Genomic DNA, 27,490 nt, shown 5'->3' with positions numbered 1-27,490 from the left:
CAAATGTTTAATATTTGTTATTACCACAACTAACCGTTGAGACCTAATTTATACTCTTAATATGCCTCAGGAATGCACCTGACTTAACTTTTTTTTTGTCTAGGGAGAACCCCCAAACCTCGAGCCTTACGAAGGAATCGGATTCAACGACCACGGGGCCAAATCCCTTCATCACAAAAGCATATATACTTCACTGGCTCTTCCATATAGGTTCATGCTTCTACCTAAACCAGTGGGTGATACATACTTAGTAGCAACTCCCACCTTTGTGTTTGGGCCACTGTGCAGGAAGAGGGGACGGGTGGGGGTGGACGGGGGATCGAGGGGAAGGGAGGGAGAAGAGAAGGAAGGGGGACCGAGGGGAAGAAGGAGCGAACGGTAAGGGTGTGATAGGGAAGAAGATTGTCAGGGAAGAGAGGGCAAGGAGGTGAATGTTTAGGACGGATTAGGAGGTGTAGGGTTCTCGTTGTCCCATGCAAAAATACTTTATCTCTATAGCTCATTTTAGAACTGTCACTTCTATAGTGTATTATGTTCCTCGTTTTGTTTCTTAAATTATCCTTGTCTTCGATGTTTACTTTAGCCACACAGCTTTAAGGAGACAACAAGTAAACAATGAATTTATCTTTTCATCTGTCCAGATAAACAATCACGATATAACTACCAGTAACTTGTGCAAACACTGTGACTGTGAACGCTAACGTACGATAACGGTATAGTATACATGACTAAGCTATAACAAGGTATAGGCTATATATCTGACGCCATATACATCGAACCAAAGACACTGTAATAGTAAGGTGCATTTGAAGCAGGTATACTGGCCAACACCTGACAGCGACTTGGTCAATTTTTGTCTAAGTATTTCGTAAGAAGTAATAAACTTGAAAAGAAGAGACGAAGAAGACTTATTATCATATTTGGAATTAAACAAAATCAACCATGGAGAAAGAACTGGAATCCAAAAATGGGGAAATCCCCGGAAAAACAGAAGTCATTGAATTAGGTAAGTTTAATGATAAATTTCGTTTCACATATGACATACACTTCATCTACCGAGCATTCACCGTATATATAAGAATGTCATATGCGAATTCATCATGTCACACATCCGGAGTCTATGCATGTTAAATCAGAGCCGTATATAGTATATATATATATATATATATATATATATATATATATATATATATATATATATATATATCTATATATACATACATACATACATACATACACACATACATACATACATACATACATACATACATACATACATACATACATACATACATACATACATACATACATACATACATACATACATACATACATACATACATACATACATACATACATACATACATACATACATACATACATACATACATACATACATACATACATACATACATACATACATACATACATACATACACCCATACATACATACATACATGTCTACATACGGTTCTGTGCTAAGATATTCAAGACCAACCTTATTTACTTTCGGCAAACATTTCATATACTGTAGTTTTGATTACGTATTTGCCTAGCCTGAAAGTCATTCGAGTAGAATTCAATTTTGCTTAAGTGGAATTCTATTTCACTTCAGTAGCATTCTATTGAACTTAAGTAACTTATTTCACTTAAGTAGAATGTAGTTCTACTTAAGTGGAATTCTATTTCACTTAAGGAAATTAGGCCATATATTTTGACCTATAGAGTGAAAATACCATTTCACTTAAGTACTTAGACTTCAATGAAGCTTAAATGAAATTCTATTTCACTTAAGTAGAGTTCAATTTCACTTAAGTAAAATGCCAATTCGCTTCAGTAAAATTCAATTTCGCTGGAATTAAATGTCATTTCACTGAAGTAGAATTCAATTTTATTTAAGTAAAAGTCAATTCTACTTCACGGGAAGTCTATTTCACTTAAGTAAACTATAGGCCATGTAGTTTATTTAAATAAAATGCCATATTTCACTTGAGTAGAATTTAATGAAGCTTAAGTGAAATATATTCAGCTAGTTAAGTGGAATACAATTCTACTTAAGTGAAATTGCATTCCACTTAGAAAAATAGAACATTTGTATTCTACTCAAGTCGAATTCTCTTTCACTTAAGTTGAAATGAATTCGGGTTAGATATATTACACTTAAATAGAATTAGGAAGTAAAAATTTAAAACGGCTTGCCATTTTACCGCCGTAAGCAATCTATAAGACCCGTAGGAACTAAACGTACCATCAATTTGTGTGAACTCTCAAAACTTACCGTTTGATTGGGCATAATGTACGGTGGCTAGGGACATAGGAAAAAAGTTAGTGTACCCAAATCTCAAAATTTTGACTTTCAATCTCAAAATTTTGACTTTTATCTCATGATTTCAACTTTTTATCTCATAATTTGGACTTTTTATCTCAATTTCTTTTCTTTCCTATGTCCTTACCAAGCCACCGTACATAGTGTGCTTTCCGGTAGTAATGTCATTTAACACATACAATCCACGCAAGAACCAGTAGCACATATCGACCTGTACATTAATGTATATTTCCGATCGATGGTCGCAAAGCCGAGTCACATCACGGAAGTATAAAATATGAATTCCATGAGCTATATATCTGGAGGGCTTTTACTTTGAAAAAACATATTGCTGCGAGATTTTTCTTTTGATCGTCCACGTTACTTTCAGGTTTCAAATTTATTTTAATTATGTAACGTTTTAGGCTCATGCCCAAGGGCATAATATGCAAACCGGCGCGAATTAGTATAATTAGCCTAGAGGTAGATGGGAGCGCAGGGTTAAGTTGGCCTAACTTAGGCCTTACTTTAGATTAGTGTTGGTCTTACCGTAGCGTATAGTCGGCCAAGGGCATACTAGCATACAATGTACCTTACAGGCTTGTAATCTTTTACAGTCGCGATGTAAGCTGGGACAAGTTGATTGGTTCCGTGCCCAGGTAACTTCCATCCTGGGTGACTTTTCTGAACAAGTGCCGTATAGGCCAATGCCAAGTCGTACTGGTCCCAGTTCAGTTCAGGTCCTATTTTCGTTCATCTCATATGATAGGGGACACAATATTTATCATGGACTTGGATGAACGTATACTATTCCAATCACTCCCAAAAATAGCATATGGACGCACCAAGAACACCAATACAAATCATATAGGCCTAAGCATATGTTGTGGACAATCCTTTCATGGGAGTGATCATGGCAAATTTACATTCCTTCACAGTTTGCAAGTTTGAATTTTCTTCCCACAGATTCCAAAAATACTAAAATGGAGGATTCAGAGAGGACTCAGATTTTACGGGCAGATGAAGGTCACAGGCAGGTCACTAACTCCATGGACTCAAGAAAGCTCTTCTTTGGTTTTCTCATCGTTATCGGGATCGCTGTATCGTGGGTCGGTGCAACTCAATTCTCTCAGAGTACATATTCACCGACTTTCTTCGCTCCACTTTTCAACGTCTGGTTCTCTACAACGTGGATGATCATTTGTTATCCTGTCTTTCAAGTTGGCGTCTGGATAATACGTCCTTGGCCTTCCATGACGACCAAAGATGTCTTCAGGTATGATGGACTTTTACCCTGTGGCGGAGCTAGGGGTACTGGTCAGGGGGGGCGAGAATGGTCTGTAGGGGCGCTTTCGACACTATCTAAGCGGGGCGCCACCACAGGTTGGCGCGGAGCGTACAGAAATTTCGTGTATAAAGATACTCCCTAGATTGCCGGAAACGACCCTTGCTAATTTCCAGATAAACGAAGAATAAATAGGTGTCATCGCCATTTTGTCAGAAAATTACACCAACAAAATGTGACAAATGTCAATAGGTATTTGAGAGCGCAATAAAAAGTCAATTATCGCGAATTAGTAAAAAGTGGTAAAAAGCTGAAAAGGGCGCCAGCCGTCCATTTGAGCCCGTCAAGGGGGGGCATCCGCCCCCTCTGACTGTATGGACGCTCCGCCACTGCTTTTACCCATGCTGTGACGGGTTACTCTAAAAACCTGTATCAACTGAACCCCTCCAGCTACATACTACTCACGTGTACAAATTTATTCAGGAAATCCGGGCACATGATATGACCTCATATTAACATCAGGGTAGGATAAACGGCCTAACTGTATATAAATGGAGGCATGTAATTTTGAGGGCATATCTCATTGCCTGATGCTGGTATATAACTTTAAGATGGGTGCACGTAATGATCAAATATACAGTATTTTGTAATATATTTTCAGATACAAGAAGTTTATATCCAAATTAATGCAGAGCCTTGTTAAAACTTGAGAAATGTTCCCAGGACACTAGGAATGATTTTTAGAGGACATGAATTTTGGGGACAATTCTCAAGAGACTTTCAATCCGGCGCCTATCCTGAATAATCCTGTGACACTTTTAATCCAGGGACAATCCTTGGGACAGTTTTAAAGTGATGGACAGTCCATGGGACACTTTATCCGGGGACAATACTTGGGAGACTTAATCAGGGACAATTCTCGGGAGACTTTTCAGTAATATTCGGGGACAATTCTCAGGAGACCTTCATATAACCATCAAACTGTTTGGGGACATTAATATTAGGCAGGAGTCTCACATTAGAACACGACTAAATTAATGACAGAAAAATCATATTGTAGAATATGAAAAAGAAGGGGAAAAAATAATAGAAAGAACCTAAAAGACAAAAAAAAGGAATGTAAATACCCACTAAAGTTAAGAAGTTATGCAAATTAGCAAATATCTGGTCTCAATGGCAATACTGTATAATTTGTGTATTTTAGACAATATAATATAATTTTAGATAATATAATGAGACCAAATTTTCTATCAAAATTTGTAGTTATTCAGGATTGCTTAGAAAAATGAAAACTCGACCAGATATATGGAAAGAAAGTTTATGGTTCTCACTGTGAAGCACACCATTCTGTTTTTTTGATTTTATTATTATTATTATTATGATTATTATTATGATTATTATTATTATTAGTATTATTATTATTATTATTATTATGATTATTATGATTGGGCATACTGTATGTCAGGTAACAGTAAAGAAGATATTTTGCAGAAAGTTTTGGGAAAAAGAAAGGTGTTTGTGTATCTCAGATTATAAAATATTGTGATTTGATTTCCATATTATGATTATTATCATTGGGTAATAAGTCGGTAACAGTAAATATGATATTTTGTAAAATTTTTAGGGAAAGAAAAAGGTGTTTATGTAAATACTTTATCACTTTGGTATAGTGAGTATTTTTCAGGTAACAGTAAACTATTGATATTAACTTTTGTTTAATTAATATTAATACATTTTATTGATCTTCCCAGGAATTCTGCTCAAGTATTTGGCAGGTCGGGCCTAAACGTTAAGACCTTTTGCGCTTTCGTCATTCCTTTCACCATATGTTGGTTCATCACCAACTACATGTACGTTTGGGCCTTGGGACTCATAGCTGCTGCTGATGTCACTGCTCTGTTCTCTAGTAACACTGCCTTTATTTATATCTTCTCCTGGCTTTGGTTACAAGAAAGGTTAGCCTTGCTTCCTGCAAAGGTGAGTATAAATTTACATACAGTGTGGGAAACAGGGTTGAAATAATTTAGTGTTGAAATGTTTGTTGTACATAGCAGTGAACATTGGAAGGACCAAAATATTATCTCAGATTATAAAATATTATGATTAGATTCAGTGTAATAAGGATTGGTATACACCATTAATTTGCATATCATTCTGCAATGTGATACAGGATAAGTTATTTCCTGTGGATGTGTGCAAAATGAAACCTGGCATTGATATAGATAGACCTATTGGGTATAGTTTATTTCCTAAACTGCTCGTCTTACCTGTCTCTGTCGAATATATGCAATCCAGATAACCTAGCCTACAAATTCACACAAAATTGTAGTACAAAATTGTAGTTATAAGCAACCTTTAGGTATTTTAGGTCTCAGGTGCAGTTGGCTTTATTTCTTAGATTGGTGGGGGGGGGTTGTTGGTGATTGAGGATGGGAGGGGTTATGGTGAGTTAGACATTTATTGCTTTGTGGGGGGTTGTTTATCATGCACAACCATCACTATCATGAAGCTGTTGGCTTGTCTATAAACAAGTTTTTTAATGTGGTCATTGTTTACCAAAGGGATAATTAAGTAATGGTTCTTTAATGGTATAACATGTTTTAGTCTAAACTTTTTGCAAGTTATAAACCTTGCTCTCAAATGCTAGGAAAATTTTTGAAGTGTTAAACATGCTAGAAAGAACTCATGCAAATTACAGTTGAAAAACAAAGTTTGATTAACTTCACTTTATTCATTGTATTTTCCTTCAGGGAACATCAGTACTGTTGTCAATTCTTGGTATTGTCTTAATTTCGTATGCGGAAGGGTTTGAAGGACCCAGTCTGAAAGGTTCTATATTATCGGTTGCGTCGGCAATAGGGGCAGCCATCTACAAGGTTAGTATAGTAACAGCTGTATATAGAAGATGAAGTTTGGGAGGATGGTGGAAATGGCTCAAAGATGGAGGTGGGAGGGGGAGGGCCATGAAATTTGAACTTTTGAATGAGGCTGTGATGGTTACTTTTGACTATTTTGCAGGCAATGTAAAATGTTATGTTTCCGGACAGACTGTAATCCATGGTCCAGTAATTTTACTTTACTATTTTTCTACCACTTTACTTCGCTAGAATATTAGTAAATATGTGAACAGAGATTGAGCTAGGGTAGCTTGAATTGCAATTTTTAACTTACCGATTAAGTATGTTGATGGTATGGCGATATTCACCCAGACTTTACAAACTGTACTCATCACCATGACCGGCAACTGCAACTCAGAAATGTTTAAAACAAAGGTATAATTATGCCGGTCGTTAAATTTTGGTAGTTGTTACAGTCCAACCAGGGTGGCTAAATCCCTGTGTATGATATTGTGGCACTTCATCATCCCTTCTGTTCACACCGATGGGAAACAACCAGCTGTGTGGCTAAATCCCTGAATATATCATATATATTATATCGTGGCACCATATGATCCCTTCTTTTCTCACCCAGGTGCTTTTCAAACGCTACGTGGGTGACGCCAACTACGGTCAAGTCTCACTGTTCTTGACCCTTCTTGGATTATTCAATGCATTTGTGCTGTGGCCATCAATTCTGGCTGTTTACTACACAGGATTTGAGTACTGGGATTGGAATGACATGCCATGGGATTACCTCTGTGGCAGTGCTGCCATGTCAGTAGGTAAGATGGATGTAAGGGAGGATGTGTATGGGTGGGGGGGAGTGGGTGGAATAAAGGATGTAAGGGTGAGGGGGGTGGGATGACATGCCTTGGGATTACCTCTGTAGCAGTGCTGTAGCATGTTTGTAGGTGAGATGGATGTAAGGGAGGGTTGTGAGGGTGAGGGGGGGGTGGAATAAAGGATGTAAGGGTGAGGGGAGGGGGTGTGGAATGAAGGATTAAAGGGTGAGAGGGTGGAATGACATGCCTTGGGATTACCTCTGTGGCAGTGCTGCCATGTCAGTAGGTAAGATGGATGTAAGGGTGGGGGGGCAGGGGGGTTGGATGAAATGCCTTGGGATTACCTCTTTGGCAGTGCTGCCATATCTGTAGGTAAGATGGATGTAAGGGTGGATGGGGGGGGGGATGGGATGATATGCCTTGAGGTTAACTCTGCAGCAGTGATGTCATGGTCATGTCTGTAGTAGGTATAAGGTTACTTTACTGAATGTATAATTGAATGACAGATCAAGGTCATCTGTCAATATTTGTGATTTAAAGTAATAAATTGGTGGTAGCTCTATCATTCAAGATTACCCCTTAGAACTGGTAGAGATAAACTTATGGTAATGTTGGTTTTGTGTGTGGACATGTGCGTGATGGAGTGCATATCAAAGCACGAATGAGCAAATGGAATTTTTGATTTGTTTTTCACATCATCAGTCTTCAACTTCTTGATCAATTTTGGAATAGCTGTTACCTTTCCTCTCTTTATTGCTCTTGGAACTGTGGTTGGAATTCCGCTCAATGCTGGTAAGTTGGTTATTACTAAGTCATGTCGTTTTTTTTTTGTGTTTGTTTAAATTGTAAATCAGTTAAGTCTATTTAACGCAATGTAGAATTATGTATGTCAGGTGTGGCTTGCAAGTGCAGATCCAGGGAGGGTGTATGTGTGTGTTGCAGAGGGAGGGGAGGGGGGGTGTGGGGCAGGGCTACATCCCCTTTTCCACCTCACACAAAAAAGTCAAACATAGCTATAAATACAATCTTGCACGAAGACCTACTTTTAATCTAAATATACATTAGGACGCCATCTGCTTCAAGGACCACAGTACCCACACCCTTTCTGAAATCTTGGATCTGACACCCTTCACCCCCACTCTCCCACCCTTGGGGGACTTCAGGTTAATATGACCCACTTTCAATGGGTTAAGGGGTCTGTAAACGTTTCATCTGAACATAAACACACTTCAACATAGTTTTGCTTCCAATGGGTTTCTTAACTGTAGCAGTTAAGTGCCATATATACCAGCCATGTTCTTCAAATTTTAAATTTTCCTTATCCATCTTTGCTATCAAGTGGTGGACCTGATCTTCCGAGACAACTCGTTTGGACCCTACAAGATTGGTGGCACTGCTTGCATCATTCTGGGATTCCTGATTATGTTGATGCCAGAGAAGTGGCAAGAGATGGCATCTTGCTGTTATGTGAGAACGGTTCCAGCGGAAGGCACCACCCCATCAGCAGGGGCACAAGAAGACAGTGAGAGGACACAGGATCATCGTACGTCGCCGAATGGAAAAGTTTAGACAGTGTCAAAAATAAACAGCACTGAGGGGGCTGTGTAGCAGTGTAGGCTGTAGTCTGTTGTGTACTGCAGTCACACATTGTATGCATGCTGAACAGGCAACATAACCTCTAATGTTATCGATTCAGCCTTGCTTTGGCGGATTTTGCAGGTACTACAGCTTTTTGATTTAGACAGGGAACCATGAGGAGATGTTTGACTGGCAATTTATACTTTATTAATAATTGATAAATTTATCAAAATACAGCTCAAACCCTGCCGATTTTGTTATGGAACGTGTTGGTGTCACTAACATTCTACCGTTGTTCAAGAATATTAGCTGTAACAAATACTTTGTTTCGAGAACAAGGTTAGGGAAATAATCCATAATAAAGACAAATTGTCACATCAATTGGTAAAGCAATGTAACCAAGTCTCAATAACTAAGAACTGAGCAATTAATTTAAGTTTTGGTGGAACTGATTTGCAAATGCAGGCAATTGGAAGGGGGGGGGGAGGGGTAGGAGGGAATGTCCATCAATTTTTCTTCTTGTACCCTCCATAATGGGCTGACCATAATGAGATGTACACCTTCTATTCACCACTGGCTCTTGTGATGTGGTAATGCCTGTATGATAAGCCCTTCAAGCCAGTGTTCTACACACCCGTATCCCCAAACGTTCTCCCTTGGATTTTTTCCCCATTTTTGTTCATTTCCCTAGCCCAGCCGCGGCCTACACTATAAAAGTCTAATTCCTCAAATCGTTCAATTTATATACTCCCTGGTGGGTTGATTATTGACCTGAAGCATACTGGACTGATTTCATCACAATTGACCGTTGAATAAGACTGCACCCGTATTGCCCGATTTCATTTGCAATTGAAAGTTAGTAAACAGCATTCAGCTTGTAGTATATGCTGGGAGAGTCGGTAATTTGCTTTTGTTGCACCACATCAATTGCTATCATACCAGAGGTTCTGGGGGGTGGGGAGAATTAAAGACTACCAGGGGCCACACGATTAGATTCCATACTTTTCGTTGTCCATCTGTGTGACGCTGCCCTGGTCACACCTAACATCCGTTGTAGGAATGAGATTATGAAAGCTGGTTGCTGAATGAATTATGAAAATAATAACACCTTGGTTCTAAATGAGATGTTATGTAGTTTTCATTTCCAATGAAATGCATTTGATCTCTACATTCATAGGAATAAAAAAGTTTTCTTTATATTTGACCCTTTCTTGTGTGAAACACAAGAGAGGGATTTCTTTATAGCAAGAATATCTTCAGATCTTTCTGTTCTAAAGTAGTTTTCACATTAACACCTTGTATAGCATTTTATTATTTTAATGGAGTGTTAGCTCAGATAGTAAGTTCTAGGAGTATTAGCTCAGTGGTTAACGCCGGTGCCTTTCAATCATAAGGTCCCAAGTTCGAGTCACTCCAAGATTAATGTATGTCGCCCGGTTACAGAGTTGTTGACAATTGACAATTCATAATCATGGACGTTAAATATGAATCTAAGAGACTGACTTGGGTCAGCTTGTGGCTTTGATAAGCCAATAAGGCTTCTTCGCGAGTTCCTGCTTGGAGGAGGATCTAAAATAAATACTAACTAATGAATTTATGATCATTGCAATGCTGCCTGTCTGTTGAATCGAATGACACATACCATTCATAGATTGTGAAACTTTGTTAGTGGTAACTTGATGAGGTGACTATCTAACTTTTTGAACTTGTACTAAGTATATATGCGATTTAATTTTTTCCCCTTTTGGGCCAGTCATTATCGCATTGAAAATCTTAAAAATTACTCTTCGATAATGTACACATTTGCAGTTCAGATTTAATTTGTTCTCTGTAGTACTTTGACAAGACATTTTTCTCTTTGTGAAACATTCATATTCAGTAGAAATATATATAAACTGTAGCACAAATTCATTCCATGCTATGCTTGTCTAACAATAACATATATTATACTTTGATATGACCAAAAAAAATGAGATTTTATATTAATGAAGGATTTTTGATATCACCACTGCTGCATACTGAGGAATATAGGATATTATGAGATATTTATGAAATATTTATTGAAAATGATCTGTTTGATAATATCACTCCAAAGAAGAAAAAATTATAATTTGCTGAATGAAAGTTATTATTGTCATCTGTCATATAGAGGAAGCAACTTCACCAACGATCTCCTCCCCCCCCTCCACCCGCCTCCTTTCCCATTCCCCATCCTATCAGACTGGCATCATATGTGAAAGCCTTGACATTCTTCTAAAAGCAACTTAAAATGATTCTGATAACTTTTTGGTATTAAAGTACTTTTCAGTGAATAATTTACTGTTCATATTTTATAGAGCACAAGAACGTTTCAAGAATTTCAATTCTGACCGTGACATACTTCTAAAAGCAACTTAAAAATGTTTCTGATAACTTTTTGGTATAGTATCTTTCAGTGAATAATTTACTGTGTTCATATTTTATACAGTGCATGTGTGTTTCAAGAATTTCAATTCTGATAAATACTGAAATGAAAAATTATGCTTCAGTTTACCAAGGAAAAAAAAAAAAAAAAAACTCAAACCAGAAATGGAATGTTTAGTGGTTAAGAATTTAAGATGCATATTCATAGTGTGGTTAGCCATACATATTAATATTCATGAAGTTTTGCATGCTAAAATGAAGAGGATTATTTATTGACTGATGCAACAACCTATGAAGGAAGGTACCAGGAATTAGTCATCATGTTGACAAATGCATTTAAACCAATTAATTCATGGGTAAGGATTTGAGAGTTTAGAATTTCTAATTCCTAATTATGCAAATCCCTTTAAGATTTGTTAATAAGCTGAGAGTGCTAGGTGAGATCTGAAATATTTTGACAGGCTTTATGTTATCTGGTGGTATAAATCACAAACACAAATTGCCAGTCTGAGGCCAATTATGATAACCTTTGACCCCTTAGCCAATATTGCCACCATTTGAGGTAAACTGTTGACCCCTTGATGCTATGAGGGTGAAAACTGGACCAGGGCCTCTTGAGTGTGCTTAAAGCAATTCTGCATATCAACCTTCCTAACTGAATTCTGTTAAAGACTTATTGAGTGCCATCACAAAAGACAAAACTGAATTTGACCAAACTATGTTCACCAAAAGACAATCATACCCTTGGAGAATTGACAGATATTATAACATCTTTAATTTTGGAGCTATCATATTTAAAAAAGGTTTTCAGACTTTGATATCTGTCGACATCTACCAAATATCAATGATGGGGCATCTATCTAGTAGTATCTACCAAGTATGACATTGATTGAACTTTTGGTTGACGAGATATTGTTTTGACAAGCTGGTTTTGACTATTTCCAATTAAGCACCACCAACTCATGAATATTAATGAGGTCAAAGTTGTTTTTGCAAAGAGCATTTGCTTACTATGTAGTTACATCACCATACCAAGTATGAAGTAAATCGGACATACTGTTGAAGAGATATTGACAGTTTAAGAATTATATGTTAAGCCCCGCCCACTCATTAATATTCATTAGATGGGAACCACAAACATTAGGGCACATCTACATATCATAGGGCATCTACCTACACAGTATGACATTGATTCAACATGTTGGTCATGAGTTATCCTGTTTACAAGCTTTTCACTGTGATAACACTCTAGCCACGCCCATTCATGAATAATAATGAGAATGACATTCTTGCTTACATGACCATACCATGTATGAACTAAATTGGACATATATTCTTTAATAACTGAGAAATCTAATTAGAGATCAAAATCAAGGTGAGCAAAAAAACTGCAAAGGAATGAATAATAACACCTTGACAGCAATCTATTGTAGTACACCTGTAGGCTAAATTGCACTGTGTTTTTTTTTTCAATCCAGTGCTTGTCAAGAAATTTCTGTCAAATTGAAATGAAAAATGTAGATTCCAGATACTGTATGTATATCTCCATAAATACATATAAATCAATGAATTTAGACAAAGATGATAATAATAGTTAAGCCCTTCAACATATAAACTGACCTAGGGTGTTGATCATAGGCGTAGGAGCCAAATTTGATTTAGGGGGGGGGGTGCTGTAATGACTTGCCCGAAAAATAAAACCAACATTTTCAACTTGTTAATGTATATATCATATAGGCATGCATCGGTTATTACATCGCATGCCAATTACATTCAAATCATTTGCCGTATTATTACCCTTCCATATTGGTTATCATTTTTCTGGAAGTTGTTACAATGATCATGATAATAATATCAGTTTAACCATTGAAAAACACATGCAGTTATTTTTCTTTCAGTAGGTGCCCGAAAAATTCTCAGCATATTGCCCGAATTTTCACAAAAATATTTGGTTGGGGAGGCTGCATCCCCCCAGCCCCCCCCCCCCCCGCCTCCTATGCCTAGGGTGGTGATCTACAGTCCACTTTGACTTTTACAGAAGACACTGAAGTATTCTGCCTAAAATATTTGTTAATTGCATCATATACTACAAAGTCTAAGTCTGTTTGATTGGTGAAAAGTGTACTCTTTCACAAGTAAAAAGTACTCCTCTTTTGTCAATGAAAAAAAGGTCCTTTTCCTTTTTTTGGCATAAGTACAGTAGGTGCCAGAACTTAAAAAGTACTGTCAAACATTCATGAATAACTTTAAAAAAAAAAAAATTAACAACAATTCCTATGTTAGCAACAGAATGTGCTATCAAGTGTAAAATAGGACCAATGTCATGACAATAAACACTTCAGTTAAAAAAAAAAAAAAAATTCACATAGAGCATGTGAAAAGAAACACAATTGATCCTATATTTCTCTTTCTGTTGCCGAGACACGATTGTCTTTTTTATTAAAGTTATTCACTGTATGATATATTTTTCAAATAAATTAAATAAAATAAAATGAGTTTAAGTCTCACTAAGAAAAGTCGACTTTCACCAGTTTTTGTCCTTCCACCCTTTTCTCCTGAACTTCCTAAATTAATTTTTTTCATTTTCCAAATTTTGATCGAGTCACATGACCACTTACCAAGATACATAACGGCAAGTACGAGCAATTGGCATTCCTAGCAAAATAATAACAAACGAACGAACAAATAAACATACACACACATCTACCAGGTTATACTAAAGCTGAGAGAATGGTTTTGGAGTATCAGCATTGCTGCCCAATGACAGCAGCATTTTGATCTACAATTCCATTTGAAGTCACATTTATATATATTGCACACTATGTAAATATTAAATCTTACTGTTAATTCAACACCAAGAATACTGTTTTCTAGCACATGCAGTAGGACTTCACGCAAAATAGTTCCTTCCCTTTCAACTATTTACATCCATTAGTCATCCTCCTCCACTTTGTCTGTTTTGTCTTCATCCAACTTGCCACTGAAACAGAAAAATATAAGGAGAGTGTTAAGCAGCTGCTTTGTTATTTTCCACTGTAATACCTCTCAAAATGGACAAGACCAAGAAGAAACAAATCCCTCAATCTTATTGGTTCACAAATTCATCAGAAACAGATTCAAAAGCAATTTAAACAAAAATAATGTTCTGTATACTGCAGCCTTATCATAGGTATCTGGACTTATGATTTGGAACGTTCCACTCTTAATACAGGGATATATACACCAGATGATCATATCAAACCATGAAAATATCAAACCATGAAAATATCAAACCACAATGGTTGAATCCTGCCTAAAACATTGTGCAGTAGCATCAACTTACACATTGGTTCCATTGCTTCTATTTTTAATATTTTATTATATTTTTTCATTGTTTACTACAGACATATGAAGGCTTCTATTCTCTGTTTGCTTTGGCCGGCAAAGTTTTATCATATATGTTTTTTATATTATTATTGGTTACTATTGATCAGTCTGACGTTTTCTCTTTCTTGATACATACAGGTAGTTTATAATGTTGTTAATATACATCCCTGCTACTCATTTAATTATTCCATTCATTGCTGTTCATTAGATGATGCCATCATCGTTTATTTCTTAATTTTCTTGCTACTTTGAACAATTTTCCATTGTTGTTTCTATTAATTAGATTATCCCATTGTCTAATCAGACACACACCTGAAGGTTAAAGTTACCTTTCATTTCTTATCTTCTTGCTACTAAGAACAATGTCCCATTGTTGATTCTCTTGTTTAAACAAGACACACACCTGTAGTTTAGAGTTACCTTTAATTCTTATCTTCTTGCTACTTATAACAATGTCCCATTGTTGCTTCTATTGTCTGAACAAGACACACACCTGTAGGTTAAAGTTACCTTTAATTTCTTATCTTCTAACTACTTATAACAATGTCCCATTGTTTGTTTCTATTGTCTTAACAAGACACACTCCTGTATGTTAATGTTACCTTTAATTTATTGTCACCCTCTGTTTGCTCCAGAGCTTCTGCTCGCTTCTCCATTTCCTCTTGCTGCAGTTTTCTTTTCTTCACCCCCTCTGGATCTTTTACACCTCTGCCCTCCGCCTTCAGAAACAAGAAGCACAAGAGAAAAAAAATTCAGTAAAACAAAGGGCTTAATTAATACAGTGATTCCTTGCCACATCATATAAGAGACATTCAAAATTAACACTGCACACCTCAGACCTGAATTTAAAGTGCCCAGGGTGTGTTGACCTTATCAAAGTCATTCTTTTATAGAGAGAAACACTTATTAGTGTGTGAAAGTAGGTGGGCCTGACGTTTTGATCCTGGCAGGATCTTCAGAGGCTGAATGACAAACTACATTTAGCCTCTGGAGAAGATCCTGCTAGGATCGAAACGTCAGGCCCACTTACCTTTACACATTCTCTTACACAGACTCTTTAGTGGATTATTTGCTAACAGTTTTGTTTTAGTTTGATATAACCCTTGTAAAACCCTAGACAACCCTCAGTAAGTTGCTTTAATTAAGCCTCATCTCCCCCTTTAAGAGAAAGTACAATGAAAACAAAAATAGTCTTGGAAGACACAACCTAATTTACATACTCTCAAAACAATATTCAACTTTTGAAAATCACTGCTGTTCCCCCCCCCCCCCCACATTCAGCAGCAATTTTCAAAAATTTTTATCACCTATTTTTTTATATGGTAACTTGTTCAGATTTTGTTATTTACGTTTTGTAAGTAAGAACTGCAAATTGCTCCAAACAGGAATGTTACAAAGTTTCTAGTTTGTCAGTAGGTTACAGTCAATTCAAGCTACTGTTGATACCCACATAACTGAAGTAGAATGTCTGAGGCAGGGCATTTCCATGTGCTTGAAAACCATGCAAAAAGAGATATACACTATACCTGGAAGGCTGGAACAGACATACTGTAAGAATTGAGATAAGTCTTAATTGATCTTTACTATATATTTTACACTTCAAAATGTTGTTATTACTGTATGACAAACAATTTTTAAGGAATACTGGTCCATTGAACAGAAAGACTATATTTTCAAGTATCCATATATTCATTGTAACTGAAGACACTAATTACAGAAATTGTTTGTAGGTCAATTAGCTTGCCATTTTGGAAGTGGTACATGGTCGTGTACCCTGAGATTCAATCAGCTGAATGAAGACTGTACAATGTTGTACACCTGTAGGGATTCACGCTTAGAGCTTGTGGACAATTCGCTAGTGCGTCGGACTTGTGATCCAAGGATTGCTGATTCGATTCCGCCTAGTTCAGTATGCTGGGCAACATGCTTTATCTTAACTGCCTCACTCCATCCAGGGATTAAATGGGTACCTGTGAGGTAACTTGCCATTGGGCGCAGTATATAACTGCTGCCGACTGGAGGGATTGTCTCTGGGACAGGTTATCATTGCCCGGGGGTAATATACTGTAACGTCTGTAAAGCACTTTGAGACCTATTGCTGTTATAAAGCGCTATATAAAAATCAAATATTATTATTGTTATTATTTGGGATGCCTTTACCTCCTTCACCCGTTTCTCTGCCGCCGCTGCCTGCTGTGCCCGTCTCTCTTCCTGTGTAAGGAGAAGATAAAGACAGGTTCACATGGTTGAGATGAACCTCTGACAACAGGGAAAGTCCCCTTGTGATGTACAGAGGTCTTGCTTATTTCAACCAGACTTGTAGCAATACGGTAGTAAATTCATATTAATAAAAAATACTCAAGAAATTCAACCAACAGATACTGTAACTTGTAATTTTAAGGCAGAGTGGGTGCCTGAGTCCAGGTCCAATTACTGTAGTACTGTACATAGCCTGTTAGTACATAGGTCTGTTAGTATAGTAAAGGCTTCATAATTGACGCACCCCCGTAATTGACGCACCTTCAATTATTACTAACAACGATACAGCAGGCCACCTAAACTTTTTCCAGTCAAGCAGAATTACATATTTCATAAGTTTGAATCCATTTCAGCTATTTGCTAACCAAATTGTGGTATTTTTGAAGCTTTTAACACTCTCCCCTAGTTTTGCATTTTTTTGGGGCATTAAGAAATCTTACACCCTAAAATTAACCAACATTACCTCAATATGATACCACTACTCTCTGGGACTTGACCTGTCTGAGCTTAGAGGCTCAGAGCATAGCAAACATCGTCCAAAGTCAATGGATGGTTACTAAGGCCTACACTACAGTTAGCTAATCGACGAATGTGTCAATTTAGGGGTATGAAAGAACTTGACACGGCAGACATTTTGTGGTCAAATTCTGCTCAATTTTACGGTGTATAAGCACATACTGTAACCTTAAATATTTTGAGATCATAACATTTCTAAGGAGCTACACATATGAAAAACACATACAGTTTAGTGATTTGGACTTTTCCTTGATAGACATCGTTGATCAAATCCTTAAGTGCGTCAATTATGGGCCCACCATGCTACCTACAGTAGGTCAACTACAGTAGTTCACAGTACACACAGTGCACTGTAATGCTCGTACTGTGCCATATCAAGTTACCATATAATACCATAACTGTAGTGTTGCAAGGTTAGCTCTTATTAGCATTTGGCCGACATTAGGTCAACCAGTAACATTTATGATTAATAGGAATCTTCTACTTTTAGGATAGGTTAGGCCCAGTTCTGCTGATATGATTTGAAGTGTTTCATTATATTATATCATCATATTACTATACGGTTAAACAACAAACAGTGCTGTAGGTTTGGCTTGTTGTTTGCTTGAGCCATATGTTTGTGGTCAACTTGACGTTAGTTGGGGACAAACTAAAACGAATGACAGCGAATGACCGAATGACAATTGACTTTGTACAGGGTTAATTATCACTTGCGAATGACAGCGAATGACAGCGAATGACAGCGAATGACAACGAATGACAACGAAGGACAGTGTTGGGTGGAGATAGAATGATTAACGGAGTGGAGTTATTGGTTTTCTGCGCAAAAATGATTTGCGGAAAATCGCATGTTGCATGGCTGTAGGGTTTTGGTGTAATTTACGTATAGAAACCACAGGCAAAGTTTTGGTGTGAGAATGCGCTTGAGTGCTGTGCATTTTACCTCTGTAGATTTATATAGTAAGATAACTGAAGATAACTAGTATTGTTAGTTTCTAACAATTAATATCGGAAAAATGACGTTAAATTTACTTTTTAAAATCAGACTTACAATTTCGCTTACATATATAAGGTGCGTTTTTATCTTGTCCGTACTTTACTAGATCTAGATACCCACGAAGTCTGAACTGTGATATCCGATTGAAGCAAATGTCTGTGCTGTCATTACTGTCATTCGTTTTAGTCAACGCATTTTTTTAGTGTGTACAACATATTGTCATTCGTTATGTGTAACGCAATTGTCATTCGTTTTAGTAACACCTCGTTAGTTGTAACTTTCCCTAGTTACTGACCAAGCTGCATTTACTCGGCCCTGTAGGCTGTACGGATCGTAAGTGTATTCCTACTGAAACCTAACGTCTAAAGTTGGCCGCAGATGACATACAGTAAGAATAGCCTAGGTTTACGCGCTACTGCTATGCCTAGCTTAGAACTGTTAGAAACCAATAAATGGAGATTTACATCATCCGGTTGCTCTAATCCTTCACTGTTCCCTGTGAAACAGTCCATACACGCTCCCATGGTTGCAATTTATATTTTCCCTTTTAAGTACAAACGGAATGTAGTTACACTGAGTTAAAGTTAATCACAATACAAAGGTTGAACAACAGAAATATACCGACCTGAAGCTATCACATGATTCATCACAGGATTCATCCCTGGATTCAAACTCACCCCAGGATTCATCACAGGATTCAAACTCATCCCAAGATTCATCCCGGAATTCAAAGATGCCAAATTATACCGAACTTTCTTGCATCGACTTAATACTTGACCGCTTATATGGATTTCCTTATACAAAACTGGACGTCTCAAATCCATCGACGATGAAACTGTATTGTGACTGCTCAAGGAACCTATCTGCTTCCAATAGGGTTGTGCCTTGCCATTAATCATGCGTTGAGAGCAAATGTTTGCCCCAAAGAATGATGTTTCAAAGGGTAAGATGATATATTTAGTTTTGACATGCATTGATGATCACATGCATGGGCAGCAGATTGTATTACTACGGGAGGCATTGCAAGCCCGTCACTTTTCACACTCACGAAACGCTACGTATCTACAGTGGCGTCACCAGACTTTTCAGTCTGGGGGGGGGGCACAGGGGGCACCAGCATTTGATGGGGGGGCACTTAGGTGGATACGGATCAACGTCCTGGGAGGGGTCTAAGGGGCGGGGGTGCCCCTCCAGGCGTGGCGGAACGGGAAAATTATTGGGGGGGGGGGGACTAATGTGTAGAGACTATCTAAGCGGAGCGCCACCATCGGTTGGCGCGGAGCGTACAAGAAAATTTTGGGTTTTTCAAACCCCCAGATGGCCGGAAACGGCACTTCCCGAGTGTTTTATGCTGCGAATACCTAGCCCTAAAATATGGGTCTCAAGCCTGCAATTTCTCAGATTGCAATCCCCCAAGCCCCCCCGGTTCCTCCGCCACTGCCCCCCTCCCCTTTGGAAAATTTTCGCATACGGAGGATGGGCTAGATGCAAAATGCTGCCACATGATGCTAAATTCGATCTGAAGATATCTCCAGAAATTGCTATTTTTGAGGGTAATGATTTTAACAAGGAGCAGAATTTTGCGGAGGATATGAACCACATGCTGTCGATATTATGCCTAACCCTATCAATAGAAGCTACATTTGTTGAATTAATGTGTGCATGACCCCGACTCCTTTCTTGTCCTTCTCGTTTTCGCCCATTATCTATTAAGATGTAACAGGTTCCAGCATCGTTATTGGCTCCTATCAGGGATCTCACCATGCAATCCAAAGTTTTATCACACATCGAGTATGGCTCAGTATGCAGGTGTGAACATTCGCCATTTGTTCCTACAAGCATCTGACCTCAAATGACCTCTGCACCCCTTACACAACAGGGTTAATATATGGGTCCACAAATATAGGCAAGTATGGTGCCTGCGGACCCTCACATTCTCACATTTCGTCAGCTTCTAACCTGTCAACCTCAGACCAAGGCAACATATTGCCGTACCCTCCCTTCTCACAGTCATGTAGCTCGCGAAGCGGACTTATGGCAAGCCGTTTTACTTTTTATTCGATATTTGATGATATCATCAAATATTTGGTGATATCAGTAAATATTTGTTGATATCAGCAAATCATTTGATGATATCATCAAATAATTGCTGATATCAACAAATATTTGGTGATATCAGCAAATAATTGTTGATATCAGCAATTCATTTGCTGATATCAGCAATTCATTTGCTGATATCACCAATTCATTTGGTGATATCACCAAATAATTGCTGATATCAATAAATAATAGCTGATATCAACAAATATTTGCTGATATCAGCAAATGAATTGGTGATATCAGCAATTGAATTGATGATATCAGCAAATCATTTGCTGATATCAACAATTCCGACATATCACTAATTAATTAGTGATATGAGGAACCGAATTGCTGATATCATGAAATGATTTGGTGATATCATTAAAAGATTTGCTGATATCAGCAATTGAATTGGCGATATGTTGGAATTGCTGATATCAACAATTCATTTGCTGATATCACCAATTCATTTGCTGATATCAGTAATTCAAGCGTATCGAACCAACGTCTACAAAAAGGAATTAGAAACGAGCGCCATCAACAAACATTCTTTTTGGGTCTTAAGGGCGCTGTTTGGCTGGTAGCGGGCACAGAAAGGCGCCTGGTGCGCGGTTAATTTCAGCCTTGGTTATAGGGATCAACGGGATGGGAATGGGGACTAAGTTACACAGTACTACCACTGCCACTGGGAGAGGTACCGTGGCTACTCATGCACTTGTGACAGGGAGGACAAACATTGGGCAAGCACCGAGTAGGCCAGGCCTATAAACCTATGAAAAATAATATCGGGGTGGTTAAGTAGCTCAATATGAAATACCAAAATGTAAAAAGTATACCCTGGTCGGCGGGCGACAGAAACAGGCTGGGAACTGTGTCCATTAGACTGGCTCCCCGATGGTGGCTGCAACCAGTGGCGGCGATTTGTTTCAAATATTGGGGTGGGGGGACTTTAACTTGGGTGCAGACGCGTAACAATTCCCCCACCCCCAAATTAAAATTGTTCGCGCACTTCGTTATTTTATATATATATATATATATATATATATATATATATATATATATATATATATATATATATATATATATATATATATGTATATATAAATACAGGCGTGTATTCAGGATTTTCTAACCCGGGGGCGCGATCGAATTACTATCTAAGCGGAGCGCCACAGAAAATTTCTGGTTTTGATAGCCCCCCAGATCACAGGAAATGGCACTTCTCGGGCTTGAAAATGATCAACAAGTTGTACACTTTGGCCTGAGAATCAAGTTTTCCCAATAGTTTTTTTTCCATCCATAACCTTTCTCAAGATTGTCACCAGTCACACATCATGTTCGACCTCATCGCTTCTCCTGTGGATCATTGCTTTGGAAGGTTATACTACGTAACGGCCTATACAATACCCGTCAGCCCCACTTTTCAAGGGTTGAAGCCCATTATTTGTTCAGAATTTGAATTATAAATTCACTTCAAAACATATCCATAAATGTTGCACAAAATTTCATCTAATGGTCAACCAATATAGAAAGAAAACCTTCAACCCCTAACAGACCGGTCAAAATGGCACGAGTAGAGGGAAGTATGATGAAGAATGTTGGTCAGGGAATTTTCGAAAATTCAGACACAGTTAATTTATTGTGTACAAATATTATAAATATAAAACTTCGATATCGTTAAAAAAGACAAAAAATATCTTCGCCCCACCCCCCCCCCCTACTTGGCTACGTGCCTGCGGTTAGAAATCTTGTAGGAAAAAGGCCAAATGGAAACTCAGTGAACCCATATCGATGTGGATCATATATAAGATTGTACGTACTTACACTCATACACAAGAGATGTACAGACATTATGATAATAATCATGAGTGACAACATGCTATACGGTCACAGGTCACAGAAACGACGACGAAGAGTCATTTACCTCATAGCGCATGTGTTGGATGAAGTTTTAGCCACCGCCAAATAGGATTTGGATAAATAATCTCATGCATTATTTTCTATTTATAGCCACACAAAATCACTATGCCACCAAATATTGGGGGGGGGGGATATTAGATACTATATCCCCCACCTAAAATATGTCCCTCCCCCCATGATCGCCGCTCATGGCTGCAACGTTCCGTCTGGCTGTGCCTGTGCGTCTGCGATGGAAAGGAGCTGATCGTGCACAGCTGCTATTGAATTGAACCTGTGCTCATCGATGCTCGCGTTAATCCGTTCTAAATTTCTCTTTGCTTTGGAGAAGACGTTCTTTTGCTTCAGAAGCATTCTCATTGCCAGTTAAGAGCCTCTCTACTTCGCCCAAAATCCGAGAACTTCTGTCAATAACGATCTGTGCTTCATCAAGTTTATCGCAATCGCCAAGGTGAAAGTAACGCTACCCGTACCCTGTTGTCTCGTCACTGTCATTTGCATGTACTGCTTAGTACACTGACATCGTGTGCGCATGCTCGTAAGACGGTTGAATTACTGATATCACCGTCACGGTTGAATTACTGATATCATCAAATGAATTGGTGATATCAACAAATGAATTGGTGATATCAACAAAAGCATGCATTAGTGATATGTACGGTTCATTTGCTGATATCATTAAATCAATTACTGATATCACCAATTGATTTGTTGATATCAGCAAATGAATAAGTGATATGTTTGAATTGCTGATATCATCAAATGATTTGCTGATATCACCAATTATTTGATGATATCAGCAAATAATTGTTGATATCATCAAATGATTTGCTGATATCATCAAATGATTTGCTGATATCACCAATTCATTTGCTGATATCACCAAATAATTGCTGATATCTGCAAATATTTGTTGATATCAACAATTATTTGTTGATATCAGCAATTATTTGATGATATCAACAAATGAATTGGTGATATCAGCAAATGAATTGGTGATATCAGCAAATGAATTGCTGATATCAACAATTATTTGGTGATATCAGCAAATAATTGTTGATATCAGCAATTATTTGATGATATCATCAAATGATTTGATGATATCAACAATTATTTGCTGATATCACCAAATATTTGATGATATCATCAAATATCGAATAAAAAGTAAAACGGCTTGCCATACGGACTTGTATATCCGCTGGTATGGCGTGAGCACTGACACATTCAATGTAAATATCGACACCTGTTGTGATGGCGCGGGTTACGACTTCGATACCCGACGTTCAAGGATAAACTTGTTAATTTTTTCGCAGCTCATTTGAAGAAAATACGAATTACTGTGCTTCTTTGTCCTTATGAAAAACCAACTCAGATGATGGGAGTTGAATATAACAAAATATATATATATTTTTTTACCAACCCAAATCTCAGATGGGGGGGCACCCGGGGGGGCACTAGGTTTTCCAGGGGGGGGGGGGCACGTGCCCCCCTGGTCCCCCCTTGGCGACGCCACTGCGTATCTAGCCTATAAACATTTACTTTTAAATCGGTTACAGTAGCGGACTAAAATTTGTTTATCAGACTCAAATGCAATTTGATGTTATTTTAAACACACACATGCAATATTTTCAAATAACCCTGTGGACAGTTGTATGTTTGAGGCTGTCCATTTGACTACTATTACAAGTTAACAGCGATGCAAGTGAAAAAAAATTAGGTGTTGTATAATATAGTCTGACTCATCCCTTCTTATTTGAAATAAAAGTTAGGGACTTAAATTGGAACTCTTCCAGTGTACAAAGTGTACCATCTGACACACACGGTCATACTACATATTAGGACGATACATTTGATCCTACCTAAGATATGATCTCTACATTCTCTAGTTCTTCAGTTTCTCGTTTTGTCCAGTGATCACCACCGTATGAATAAAGCTCCACATGTTAACCTCAATCAATAACAAATGAAGGAATGGTCCGGCTCGGTCTACAAACTCTGAGTGAACGTAAACAACAGTTTGTAAACAAAGCATGTGGTAGTGCCGTAATAGAATGGATGATTTAAAGAATTAGTTCAGGTGTCACAAATGTTTATTTTATATGAAAGAGGACAATAAAAGAAACCCAATAGTGAAGAAATTATTCAAATATCCTTTTCCGTTAATTTAATTGTGTTTCAAGACCTGTGCTAGCTGTCCTCGAATTTCTTAATCCATGGATTCCATGGACTCCATGGAAGATAACTTGCTACTTATTGTCCATTCTTCCTGGTGTTGCATATACATCACTCCTTTGCGCAGATAGTCTACCTGTGTTATTAGCAAGCGTCCTGTATGGCTGGTTTAAAGCTTGTGAAAAACAGAGCCTGCTGGTGGGAAGGTATTCCAGATGAGTATTTAGACTAATTTAGGGTAAAAATGTTGTAGTACTTACAGAGGTGTATAGAACGTAACCCACTACTTAATGGATTGGGTACTTGACTCTAACTGGAAATGAAGTTTATTAGCAAGATTCATCTTTTCCTGCAAATGTGACCAGGGTATCCAATGGCAAATTTTGTGGGCAAATTTTATTTGTTTTTGGAACAGGCCAAACGTCTTCGTAGTTTTCACCTTTCCCATGAAGAGATAAAATATTTTGTGCCTTATCAAACGATTCAGTTTTCCTTGTATTAGTGCTTTGATGTCTTCCTCTTCTTTCAGTTCTGTGTTTAGAATGGAAGTACAGCTTTATCTAATGTTATATGCAACCTAAGCCGTGTTCTGTAATGTTTATTCTTCTATTCTGTTGCCGCACCTCATTGTCACTACAAAAGCCTGCTGCTTTTTTTTTCACTTGCCCCATGAAAACTTCTGGTGTCAACGAATAAAAGACTCGTGCAACCTCTTGATGAGTTCTAAAACGATATAAACCTATGTGCTCCTCTCGGAGCATAAGTCTTAAAAATTGCTCCTGATCGTCCAATTCTTTGAAAGGTGGACAACCAATCAAAGCACCCATGATATGAATATTTAATTTCCTTTATCATTTGAAGAAAAAGCGTAGATACCTGTGCGTGCTTTCGCATGGTACTCTTAATTTATTTCTGGCTCGGAATTGGTCTGAACTTATCTGGAAGAAAGTAAAGCCTTGTATAATATTTAAAAAAAAGTTGCTATTTACATATGTGCCACCGCGATGCAAGTAAACAAATATCGCTTTGTAATTGTAGATTTGACCTTTTTTTGTAAAATTTTTCAATCAGCAGTTTGAGTGTCAGAAAAATGAATATTTTAGGCAAATGTAGTAACTTATATCATAACATTAACTTTGTTTTATCGTTTCGTTTAGTATTAGGCCATAGGTTAACTAATCTTCTTCAATAAGAGGAATAAGTTGAATGTGTGTTTTACATTTTCAACAGTTGAAACTATTTGTAGCTATATACTAGCCCCATGATGCCGTTTACTTAAATCTGTTTTCAAGAAAGGTAAATGGTTGAATTTTGGTATATATTTCCCCCTGCCATGCTAGGACAGCTACCGATAAATTTAACATTCAAGTTGAAAGTGTATCACGTTTGGTGTTTCAGTACTATGTTTACTCAAGGATTGTCACAAAATGAATTAAAAGGGTAAAAAAATGCTTAAGAAATGGTCATTGTGGCTCAAAGCTGGTGTTTCTGTCTGTCTGTCTGTTTGTATTTCTGTAAGTAACACAAAGTGCCCAGCGGACTTTTAGGCGTGCACAGGATTTCAAAGGTGCAGTGTGTGAGGATGGGGGGGGGGGGGGGGGTTGGGGGTTGGGATGGGATGGGGATAATGCAAACTTTGCCCTGACTGTTGTAGAAAGTGACCTTAATGTTTATGACTCGAATGAAGTATTTTATGAAGGAGTTGCACTGCTGTGTGGTGATTGAAACCGACTCCCATGTATGGGGATTGTCGGGATCATCTCCCAAGTTAACAAATATAGAAATGTAGATGTTGAATGGTGGGTTCTAGGGCATTCTTGAACTATACATTAGGTCCATATAAGTAGCCCAGTATGGAGGGTTTGCTAATATATTGTCTGTGTGATGTCGAAAACAAGAAGGGGTGAAGGGGAGGGTACACCTGTAGGGGTCGTCCAATTCTTCCAAGGCTGATTTAAAAAAAAAAACTCGGCCGAAGTAGTTACCCCTGACAGACGACCGGAGGTGAGTGACCGCCCCTCCACCACCCCCTCCCCTCCCCGGCTATGTACTTGCCAAAAAGCCATTTTAGGGTTGAATCTGTGACATTTTTACAAAAGAATAAATCTTTGCAAATTCGTTTTAAATTCACATGGTCTTGCTGAATACTGGACAGTTTAGGTCATATTTATCATTCTAAATTCAAAATGTGGGTTGAAAGTGTTTGGGGCCATAGTTAGAAAATGGCTAATAACTACCACTGAGGTGTCATACAAATGATAACTTATCTGTGATAATAGCAAGCTACAAATCAGACACTCGCTGACACACCAGAAAAGTTTTTGCAAAGAGGAGTGTCCTAAGTGGAGAGTACAGATGGGGAAACACCAAAGTTAATGCTACGAGATGCCTCATTGGTGGAGGCTAGAGGTGGGGATACTGTACAGTCACCAAAGTTAATGCAACAGGAAGCCTCATTGGTGGAGGCTAGAGGTGGGGAGAAAGGCTAACCTGGTACACAGAGGACTGCAGGATTAAATCCAAGTTACAAGATCAAAAATTAAAACAGAGTGGACATCTCTTGCTCTAAAGAAATGTATTAAATTTACATTTTTTTTTACCATTTTACAATTAAAAGATACGTAAGATTTACGAGCAGAGTCTCTCTCTTTTCTTCAAAGCTTAAAACGACAGATACACCTTATATATATATATATATATATATATATATATATATATACATACACATACAAACATAAATATATATATATGTATAATATATATATATACCAAAAAGATGAGTTAAAAAATATAATAAAATACCTAATCATATAAAAGAAAGAATAGATTTCCATAAACCTTTGCCATGTATATACTAACAGCGATATACAATTCGTAGTGTGCTTCTTCGTCGTTCTTGAATGGAACAGCGACTCACCCGTATTGTAATGTGCCGACGAACCGTCACTA

General features: G+C 37.7%; 1 protein-coding gene across 2 annotated transcripts; it reads left to right on the top strand.

The window, feature by feature from the left end:
- Nucleotides 1-748: 748 nt before the first annotated feature.
- LOC139970004 (solute carrier family 35 member F4-like) lies at nucleotides 749-10,953 on the top strand. 2 transcript variants are annotated; one of them, XM_071975520.1, is made up of 7 exons: nucleotides 749-1,006; nucleotides 3,272-3,581; nucleotides 5,342-5,567; nucleotides 6,341-6,466; nucleotides 7,062-7,251; nucleotides 7,954-8,043; nucleotides 8,591-10,953. In XM_071975520.1, exons 1-7 carry the CDS (start codon nucleotides 943-945, stop codon nucleotides 8,818-8,820), a joined length of 1,236 nt encoding a protein of 411 aa, XP_071831621.1. In that variant the 5' UTR covers nucleotides 749-942; the 3' UTR covers nucleotides 8,821-10,953. The 2 variants fall into 2 exon arrangements, with proteins under 2 accessions (XP_071831621.1, XP_071831630.1); XM_071975529.1 differs by lacking the exon at nucleotides 749-1,006 and adding an exon at nucleotides 2,491-2,696.
- The last annotated feature ends 16,537 nt before the right edge of the window (nucleotides 10,954-27,490 follow it).

Source organism: Apostichopus japonicus, chromosome 1, assembly GCF_037975245.1.
Source record: "Apostichopus japonicus isolate 1M-3 chromosome 1, ASM3797524v1, whole genome shotgun sequence".
NCBI lineage: Eukaryota > Metazoa > Echinodermata > Holothuroidea > Aspidochirotida > Stichopodidae > Apostichopus > Apostichopus japonicus.
Note: the sequence above shows the minus strand (reverse complement) of the source record. Positions and strands in the feature narration are given on the sequence as shown.

What these genes read in the sequence shown, in the direction of transcription:
- LOC139970004 (XM_071975520.1), top strand. Translation starts at nt 943, where the DNA reads ATGGAGAAAGAACTGGAATCCAAAAATGGGGAAATCCCCGGAAAAACA. An exon ending in AACAGAAGTCATTGAATTAG is followed by an intron (nt 1,007 to 3,271) that starts GTAAGTTTAATG and finishes TTCTTCCCACAG; the next exon opens with ATTCCAAAAATACTAAAATG. An exon ending in ACGACCAAAGATGTCTTCAG is followed by an intron (nt 3,582 to 5,341) that starts GTATGATGGACT and finishes TGATCTTCCCAG; the next exon opens with GAATTCTGCTCAAGTATTTG.